General features: G+C 38.2%; 1 protein-coding gene and 1 non-coding gene across 3 annotated transcripts in view; both read left to right on the forward strand.

Annotated features, from left to right (window-relative positions):
• The window catches only part of PPP2R5A (protein phosphatase 2 regulatory subunit B'alpha), a 76327-nt gene extending 66560 nt beyond the window's left edge, over nucleotides 1-9767 (forward strand). Inside the window, exons 9-13 of one of the 2 annotated variants that reach the window (NM_001257639.1) lie at nucleotides 4810-4860; nucleotides 5130-5249; nucleotides 5337-5464; nucleotides 6597-6698; nucleotides 8541-9767. In NM_001257639.1, coding sequence (NP_001244568.1) covers nucleotides 4810-4860; nucleotides 5130-5249; nucleotides 5337-5464; nucleotides 6597-6698; nucleotides 8541-8673 — 534 coding nt within the window. In that variant the 3' untranslated portion in view covers nucleotides 8674-9767. The remainder of the gene's footprint in view (nucleotides 1-4809; nucleotides 4861-5129; nucleotides 5250-5336; nucleotides 5465-6596; nucleotides 6699-8540) is intronic. The other variant, XM_077994849.1, reaches the window with a different exon arrangement.
• Nucleotides 1047-1181, forward strand: LOC114675063 (small nucleolar RNA SNORA16B/SNORA16A family). The gene has a single exon (XR_003726161.1). It is a non-coding gene; the product is annotated as a small nucleolar RNA SNORA16B/SNORA16A family (small nucleolar RNA).
• Nucleotides 9768-10357: the final 590 nt, after the last annotated feature.

The following is a 10357-nucleotide window of genomic DNA, read 5'->3' on the forward strand; positions in this document are numbered from 1 at the left end:
GGGCAACAGAGTGAGACTCCATCTCAAAAAAAAAAAAAAAAGTACAGGGTGAAAGAATTAACTAAATATTCATTACAACTAAGTTTCCATGTAAAGAGGAAAAAAATGAAGAGTCGGCATGACTTTCAAAACTTTCATTTTTTTGGCAGTGTAAACCTTTCCTTCCACGCAAAGCTGCATTTTTATAAAACAAGCAAAACAAAACAAAACACCTTTCTTATTCCAAGAAAATCTAACTTGAGCCCCAAAATAATTTTTTTATCTTTTTCTTTTCTTTTTTTTTCTGAGACAGAGACTCACTCTGTTGCCCAGGCTGGAGTGCAGTCAGTGGCACGATCTCAGCTCACTGCAACCTCCACCTCCCAGATTCAAGCAGTCTCGTGCCTCAGCCTCCCGAGTAGCTGGGATAACAGGCGCGCAATACCACGCCTGGCTAGTTGTTTTTTTTTTTTGTATTTTTAGTAGAGACGGGGTTTCGTCATGTTGCCCAGGCTGGTCTCGAACTCCTGAAATCAGGCAGTTTGCCTGCCTCAGCCTTCCAGAGTGCTAGGATTATAGTTGTAAGCCACTGCACCTGGCCCACATTGACATCTTTTTGGGGGCCACTAGTCAACCCACTGTTCATTATTCAGTACTATCCGACATTGAAATTTGTGTATGATGAGGGTAAGGAACTGCATTTGGGTTTTTTGTTTGTGTTTTGGGTTGTTTTTTTTTTTTGAGACAGGAGCTCACTGCATCACCCAGGATGGAGTGCAGTAGTATGATTGTGGCTCACAGCAGCCCTGACCTCCCAGGCTCAGGTGAGCCTCCTACCTTAGCCTCCCAAGTAGCTGGGACTAGAGGCATGCACTACCACGCCCAGCTATTTTTTTTGGTATTTTTGGTAGAGATGAGATGGGGTTTCACCATGATGCCCAGGCTGGTATCGATCTCAGGATCGATGCTGGGATTACAGGCCTGAACCACCATGCCTGGCCTGCATTCATTTTCAATTACGCATATCAAATGATCACAAAATTTATTGGCTTAAAATAGCAAGCATTTATGGCCTTTATCAAAGCTGCAGCTGCTTCCATGTAGCTGCTGTGGTCAAAAAGAAGCCGAGAGTGACAGTTTTCCGTGATGGTCACAGTTCTGTTTGCTGTAACTGATCTGCAACATTTTGGGAAAATATAGTTCCATTGGGAGGAAAAATAACAAGCATTTGTTGCCTTAGTTGCTGTGAATCAAGAATCTGGTCATGGCTTAGGTGGGCTCTCTGCTTCAGGGTTTCTTACAAAGCTTCAGTTGGAGTGTTGGCCAGAAATTGGGTCTCATATAAAGTGTCAGATGGGGAAGGATCTGCTTCTAAGTTCACATGTATGTTGGCAGAATTCAGTTTGTCATGTTATGTTGGACTGAGAGCCTCAGATCTTGGCTGGCTGTTGGCTAGAGCCCGCCCTCAGATCCTTGTCACCTAGGTTTCTCCAGCATGGCACCTTACTTCATCAAAGCCAAGACAGCAAGAGTCTACTAGTAAGACAGAAGTCACAATCTTTTGTAACTTACTCATGAAGTGACATTCTGTTGGTTAGAAGCAAGTCACACTAGACAGCTCACACTTAAGGAGAGGGGATTACACAAGGGTGTGAGGACAGGAAACAAGCTCATCCTCGAGGTCATCATAAAAGGTTGCCAACCAAAGGAGCCTGTTACATTTTTCCTTTCTAAATAGTGAACTACCTGTCCCAGGACCACCACTGTTTCCCATGGAACTGAAAGGCCACCTTTGTCATATATTAAAACTCATATATACATGAGTATGTCTAGATACTCATATATATCTTTTCTCTCCATTTATTTGCCAATATCATCTTGTTTTAGTTGCTGATATCCATAATATAGGTTCTGTTCTATTAACTCCCTCCACCAAAAAAACAATTGTTGTCATTTGCTTATATTTATGGATTTTAGAATAAATGTTTCTAGTTCCAAAAAATAATTCAATTCGCATTTGATTGAAATTAAATTTACTTATAAATCAAGTACAGGAAAAATAATATCTGCACATTATTGAACCACCTCACTTATTTACAGTCATGTGCTGCATAATGATGTTTGGTTTAATAACAGGCTACATATAAAATGGCAGTCCGAGACAGGCGTGGTGGCTCAGGAATGTATTCCCAGCTACTTGGGAGGCTGAGGTAGGGGGATCTCTTGAGCCTAGGGGGTTGCAGTGAACTGTGATCACACCAGTGCACTCCAGCCTGGCTGACAGTGCAAGACTGGACTGTCTCTTAAAAAAGAAAAATGGAACTGGGCATGGTTGCTCATGCCTGTAATCCCAGCACATCGGGAGGCCAAGGTAGGAGGATTGGTTGAAGCCAGGACTTTAAGACCGCCTGGGCAACAGAGCAAGACCTCGTCTCTACAAAAAGTAAAAAATTAAAATTAGCCAGGTGCAGTGGCATACACCCGCAGTCCCAGCTACTTGGGAGGCTGAGGCAGGAGGATCACTTAAGCCTAGGAGTTCAAGGTTACAGTGAGCTCTGATCATGTCACTGCACTGCAGTCTAGGCAACAGAGTGAGGCCTCATCAAAAAGAGAGAGAAATGTTGAGAGAGAGAGAGAGAGAAATGGTGATTCCAAAAGAAAGAGAAAGAAAAATGGTGATCCCATAAGATTATAATGCTATATTTTTACTGTACCTTTTGTGTTTAGATACACAAATACTGTTGTTACAACTGCCTACAGTGCCTACAGTATTCAGTACAAGAACATCCTGTACAGGTTTGTAGTCTAGGAGCAAAAGGCTACACCATACAGTCTAGGTGTGTAGTAGGCCATACCATCTAGGTGTAAGTACACACTACGATGTTTAAATGATGAAATTGCCTAACGACACATTTCTTAGAACGTATCCCCATCATTAAATGACATATAACTGTATTTGTAATCTTCTATGATCTTCAGTAAAGTTTTATACTTTTCTTCATATGTCTTAAATATTTCTTGCAAATTTATTCTTTATGCACATTACAGTTCTTATGAAAAGTACCTTTTTTATTATTCATCTGATTTTTACTGATGTTTTATAAAGGTATTGATTTTTATATACATATTTTTTAATGTGGCCACATACTGAATTTTCCTACTCTAGTAACTTGCAGGTTTTTTTTTTTTTTTTTTTAAGTTTTAGGGGATATATAAATATATATTTACACAAGTAATTGTAATTCTGGTATTCCTTTCCAACATTATTCATCACATTGTTATCTTACTGGATTATCTCCAAAACAATATTCTTCTCAATTTTAATTTGAATTAGTGTTCCACATTACTGAACCAGACAGACTATAAAGTAACCTAAAAAGCTATCAAAGATCTACTTCCACAAAACCACCAGGACTAGATGGTTTTACAGCCTGTCTCTAATAAATCATTGTGTAGAATGATTACTGGTGGTTTCTGATAAATTCATTTAGTTCTAGCTTACTAATTTTTTTTATCAGAATATATAGTTAATTAAAAATGTCAAATGACTTGAAAATCTTTTGAAATGATCTGTTTTTTATTTCCCCCTTTAACCTATGAATCGAACCATCCTGGCATTTCTGGAATAAGTTACAATTAGGCATATAGCATTCTTCTATTGTGATTCAGTTTAATGCAAATGTTTTCAACTATGTTTATTTAAATAAATAGTCTCCACTTTGGGAGGCCGAGGCTGGTAGATCACAAGCTCAGGAGTTTAAGACCAGCCTGGCCAAGATGTTGAAACCTGTCTTTACTAAAAATACAAAAATTAGCCAGGTGCGGTGGCAGGCGCCTATAATGCCAGCTACTCGAGAAGCTGAGGCAGAGAATTGCTTGAACCCAGGAGGCTGAGGTTGCAGTGAGCCAAGATCACACCACTGTGCTCCAGCCTGGGCGACAGAGTGAGACTCCGTCTCAAAATAAATAAATAAATAAGAATAGTCTCTTTTGTTTCATTGTATTCTGGTTATAAAGATTGTACTAGCCATGAAATAGACTGGGAAGCTGTCCGGCTCTTTTTTGTGCTTCATACTGGTTTAAATAACAGGAATCATCTGTTCCTTAAGGTTTCTCCCTAAAATAACCTCCCTCTTACCCCACCAACTTGTATTTTCCTTTATTTTCTTAGAAGTAGCACATACTGGCCGGGTGCGGTGGCTCAAGCCTGTAATCCCAGCACTTTGGGAGGCCGAGACGGGCAGATCACGAGGTCAGGAGATCGAGACCATCCTGGCTAACACGGTGAAACCCCGTCTCTACTAAAAAATACCAAAAAACTAGCCGGGCGAGGTGGTGGGCACCTGTAGTCCCAGCTACTCGGGAGGCTGAGGCAGGAGAATGGCGTGAACCCGGGAGGCGGAGCTTGCAGTGAGCTGAGATCCGGCCACTGCACTCCAGCCTGGGCGACAGAGCGAGACTCTGTCTCAAAAAAAAAAAAAAAAAAAGTAGCAGCACATACTATTAAATTTTTATGTGTTTAATTGATCACTTGCATTGGTCTTGCTCCATTAGAATGTAAGCTCTATGAAAACCAGAGACCTCATCTATCTTATACATCAGTGTGTCCCTAGCATCTAGAACAATATCTGGTACATAGTAGGCACTCAGTAAATATTTGTTGAATTAATAAAATTCTAAAGCTGAGCAGAAAGTCTGCTTATACACTTATATATTAAGCAATATTGATTTACTTCAGAATGAGTGTTGATATAATCATAGCTATGGAAAATACCCTGGGATTAACTAGCTTCATTGTTAAATTCACGCTAAACTTTTTCTTTTTCGCAGGTGATCAGAGGACTGCTGAAATTTTGGCCAAAAACCTGCAGTCAGAAAGAGGTGGGTTTTGTTCACTAAATGTAGTGCATTTTACTAGAACTTGTCAATCCCAGGGCTATGCTGCTTTGGGCTAGCTGTATTGCTGTTGCTAACGAGCGGGAGATGTACACAGACTTGGTAGAAGACTTGTGCTATAATAAACTCTGTGCCACCCAGACATTTTTTTTGCCCATTGTATACTCTGCAGATTAACCTTCTCATTTGTATGGTTTCTATATTAGTTTCACATAATTTATCATGTTTCTTAAAATAAAATTTTTTTAACCTAGGTGATGTTTTTAGGAGAAATTGAAGAAATCTTAGATGTCATTGAACCAACACAGTTCAAAAAAATTGAAGAGCCACTTTTCAAGCAGATATCCAAGTGTGTATCCAGTTCTCATTTTCAGGTATGATGTTTTCAGTGAAGCCCTTACTTTACACTAGTATTTCTTTCCTATTTTAGTTTTGACATTTCTCTAAATGTCTTTTTTTAGGTTGCAGAAAGGGCATTGTACTTCTGGAATAATGAATATATTCTTAGTTTGATTGAGGAGAACATTGATAAAATTCTGCCAATTATGTTTGCCAGTTTGTACAAAATTTCCAAAGAACACTGGAATCCGTAAGTATCTTTTATATAGGTCGTATTTTTATTTTTCTTTCTTTATTTTTTTTAAAACCTTTTTGTCATTGATTTCCTAACTCATACCTGAAACCTATTACAGATTTGGAAGTTACTCCAAGGTTAACATCAGTTGTATTCTGTTTTGTATTTTATATACATATACCTTTATCAAGTTATAAATGTGTGTGTATGTTCTTCACTATGTGGTCTTAATGTCAATTTATTTTTTAACTTTTTTTAGAGACAGTCTTGCTCTGTTGCCCAGGCCGGAGTGCAATGGTGTGATCATAGCTCACCATAGCCTCAAACTCCTGGGTTCACGCAATCCTCCTGCCTCAGCCTCCCGAGTAGCTAGGACCACAGGTGTACACCACCATACCCAGCCAATTTTTATTTTTATTTTTTTGGACACTTGAGGTCTTAGTATATTGCCCAGGCTGGACTGAAACTCGTGATCTCAAGTGATGATCTCACCTTGGCCTCCCAAAGTGCTGAGATTATAGGCATGAACCACTGTGCCCAGCCTTCATATCAATTTAAAATTGCAAATCTCCCTGGAGGGTGGACTATCTGGTATACCATTCTGCACCAGAGTGTGGTGAAACCCTGTTGGAGAGACCAACTGAACATTTGCAGAGGATGCACAAACTACTTCGTTAATGCAGAGTTGTGTTGGTCTGCTCCCAGTGTATAGTCTCACCTCTATAAGTGGCACTGTCCTAGGGGAAAGCCGAAGTGCTAAGGGTAATATATTCTAACTTCTTTAACATCCTTATCTGGCTTTCTACTTTTCTTATAAGTTTTGGTAATTGGATCTTTTTCATCTTTTAATGTTGTTACTCAGGATTTCAGACATGAGACTGTAAAGCAGAAATGAAGATAACTATAGTGAACATTTTTAACTACAATTTAAGCATGATAAAGTGGAAAAGATTTTTCTTAGACTCTCTCTACCACCACTTGCTGTATGACCTTGAGCATATTACAAACCTCTTGAGCCTCAGTTTTATCATCTCTAAAATGGATTAAATGAATCAGCCAACCTTTAAACCATTTTAGAGACCATAGTGTTAACATTTCCTCTCTGTTAGCAGTATCATAACTCAGGACTGGCTCATTTTCATTTCAGGACCATTGTAGCACTGGTATACAATGTGCTGAAAACCCTAATGGAAATGAATGGCAAGCTTTTCGATGACCTTACTAGCTCATACAAAGCTGAAAGACAGAGGTATTTGATATTTTGAATTACAAAATTTCTCTACATTTTATGTTGAATGTGATTCAGTTCAGGAAGGTATCTGCTCTCAGTTCAGATTTTGATATTTAAGAAGTTAATTACCTTATAGTAAAAATTACAATGTGAAAGTCTCTTAACACATAAGTCATTTCCAGATAAACTAGCCCCAGTATTTTTATAAATTTGTTAAAGCAGAAAAAGCAGTAACATCTATTTTTGAGGGTAGTTACATAATTTACTTCCTCTAATGGTTAGATTATGATTTTAATGTGGATCATAAATCCTGTTTATCTCATTCTGAGCCTTAGATTTCCTCAGTCTGTTAGCATCTGCATATGAAATATAATTTATGCTGAATTTTAAATATCAATTTGTACAATTTGATTTTTTAATCCATGCATTTACGGAAATCCTTTTTGTCCACGTGGGCTTCCAGAGTGAGCTTTACTTTTCAAGTGTTCTTTGTTAGCAGTAGGTAATTCTTAGGCTATGGATTATCAGAAGGTGGTATTTTAATGTCAGCATAGTTCTCCTTTGGGAAGAGGGAATTCACATAATGATATGGCTTAGGGTACTATTAATATATTGTTCCTTGCAATAATACATATTTTAGAGTATAAATGTTAGCATATATCAGCCTTTAGGAACATGGCTTAGTGATTACTTCTTTTTGAGAATTTCATAAATTACTATAAGATAATCTTTCAAAAATTACTTTCTTCTCATATGTTTACTTCAAACTCAAGAAGCGCTTTCTTAAACTTAAGTGGTTAGTAACCAGTGTACCTGAGCCCACCCATCATTTGAGGATAATAGTTACCATTTACTTCTAGTAAGCATATTACCTGTTCTGTTTAGAAAAGCTCATCTATTTTGACAAGTTCCTAGTTATGGTTATCTTAAATAAGAAAATGGATAGCCTTTCTTCAAAGCCATCTAGCCCATTAATAACTAACTCTATGCATTATTTGCTTTAAATAGCAGCATTCAGGCAGGAATAGAAATTAAGTACATGTTTTGAGCCTCAGGAAGCAATGGGAAGAAAAATAAGATGACTAGGATCATAGGAAACTTGTATTTGAAAAATACATATTTCGCATGACTAAGAATATAATCAATTTTTCTTATCTGCATAAATCAGCAAATCCTTTAAAAGGATTTGTCCTTTTAACTCATAACTGCAGAATTATAAGCCTATGTTTTACATGTTCATGTAGCCTTTCAGAATAGACTGGTCCAAGTTATTCGGAAATGTTTTCCTTAGAACTGAAATTAAGTAGTTGAAACGACGTATGAAATATTTTGACTTTCATTTTGTTTTATAGAGAGATTACTGAAACTAAAATTTTCATTTGACATGTAAAAGATAGGACATAGTAAGATACAAACTGGTTAGTGGCTAGAGATGTGGCTGTTAGTGGCAAAAATGATGTGGCTTCTGCCTGGTGTGAAGGAAGTGCTTCCTACTGACCTAGTGGCCAGCCCCTTCAGCCTTTGTAATAGTGATTGGACTACTACAACTGCAAGATGTTAACATGAGAAAATTAACGTGTAAGTACCTTGTTGACTATAAAGCACAGTGTTGTAGTGATAATGTGTAGGGGACAGAAAGCAAGTAGTAATATCTAGCTGGTACAGAAGATGCAGACTCCGTACATTTAGGAGAGTGACAAGAAGAAATTAGGTGCTCCAGGTAAGTGGACTCCAAAGCTTTAGCAGACAGATTTAAGTGAAATGTGGGTGAGTAATGTGTTCTCCAGTAAGCTGTCAAATAGCACCTCTCTTTGGGTTCTGAAATAATTTCTGATTACAAAACTTTTGGTTTATCTACAGAGAGAAAAAGAAGGAATTGGAACGTGAAGAATTATGGAAAAAATTAGAGGAGCTAAAGCTAAAGAAAGCTCTAGAAAAACAGAATAGTGCTTACAACATGCACAGTATTCTCAGCAATACAAGTGCCGAATAAAAAAAAGCCTCCCACCTCTGCCGGATAGGCACAGTTTTGTATGCTTTTTTGAAATATGTAAAAATTACAAAACAAACCTCATCAGTATAATATAATTAAAAGGCCAATTTTTTCTGGCAACTGTAAATGGAAAAATATATGGACTAAACGTAGCCCTGTGCTGTATCATGGCCACAGTATATTGTAACCATTGTCTAATCATTGGATTTATTGTGTCACTTCTGAAGTTTCACAGAAATGAATGAATTTTATCATCTATGATATGAGTGAGATAATTATGGGAGTGGTAAGAATTATGACTTGAATTCTTCTTTGATTGTGTTGCACATAGATATGGTAGTCTGCTCTGTATATTTTTCCCTTTTATAATGTGCTTTTCACACTGCTGCAAACCTTAGTTACATCCTAGGAAAAAGAATACTTCCTAAAATAAAACTAAGGTATCATCCTTACCCTTCTCTTTGTCTCACCCAGAAATATGATGGGGGGAATTACCTGCCCTAACCCCTCCCTCAATAAATATATTACTGTACTCTGGAATTTAGGCAAAACCTTAAATCTCCAGGCTTTTTAAAGCACAAAATATAAATAAAAGCTGGGAAAGTAAACCAAAATTCTTCAGATTGTTCCTCATGAATATCCCCCTTCCTCTGCAATTCCCCAGAGTGGTAACAGATGGGTAGAGGCAGCTCAGGTGAATTACCCAGCTTGCCTCTCAATTCATTCCTCCTCTTCCTCTCAAAGGCTGAAGGCAGGGCCTTTCCAGTCCTCACGACCAGCCCTTCACCTAGTCCCTCCTGACCCAGGGATGGAGGCTTTGAGTCCCACAGTGTGGTGATACAGAGCACTAGTTGTCACTGCCTGGCTTTATTTAAAGGAAATGCAGTAGGCTTCCTCTGTAGAGCTCTGAAAAGGTTGACTATATAGAGGTCTTGTATGTTTTTACTTGGTCAAGTATTTCTCACATCTTTTGTTATCAGAGTACCATTCCAATCTCTTAACTTGCAGTTGTGTGGAAAACTGTTTTGTAATGAAAGATCTTCATTGGGGGATTGAGCAGCATTTAATAAAGTCTATGTTTGTATTTTGCCTTATGTCATCTTTGCTTCTTTTAGCTCTAAGCTTAGGCATACAGAAGCCTGCCCCCCTTTTTACATACATACGTATATTTATAGAAACTTTTAAGACAAATTGTGGGATGAAGTCTAATTTAAAAATAGGAAGATTGTGTGCCAAGGTTGAGTCTTCTAGCCCTTTACCAAAATATGTTTTACAGAACATTTGCATAAAATTCTAAGTTCTAGGATATCCTTCCATCATCTTTCATGTCCTTGTATGTTAACAGGATAGGTTTAATTTACTTTGAAGCTAGTTTTTCATAATCCATAATAAATAGCACTTTTAGTGAAGAGCAGGGAGCCTGTGGCACAGTTAGAAATCAGATATTATTGGCTGGGCGCAGTGGCTCGCGCCTGTAATCCTAGCACTTTGGGAGGCCGAGGCGGGCTGATTACCTGCGCCTGAGGTCAGGAGTTCAAGACCAGCCTGGCCAACATGGTGAAACTCTGTCTCTACTAAAAATATAAAAATTATCCATGCATGCTGGCAGGCGCCTGTAATCCCAGCTACTCGGGAGGCTGAGGCAGGAGAATCGCTTGAGCCTGCAATGACCCAAGATGGCACC

This window comes from Macaca mulatta, chromosome 1 (assembly GCF_049350105.2).
Source record: "Macaca mulatta isolate MMU2019108-1 chromosome 1, T2T-MMU8v2.0, whole genome shotgun sequence".
Lineage (NCBI taxonomy): Eukaryota > Metazoa > Chordata > Mammalia > Primates > Cercopithecidae > Macaca > Macaca mulatta.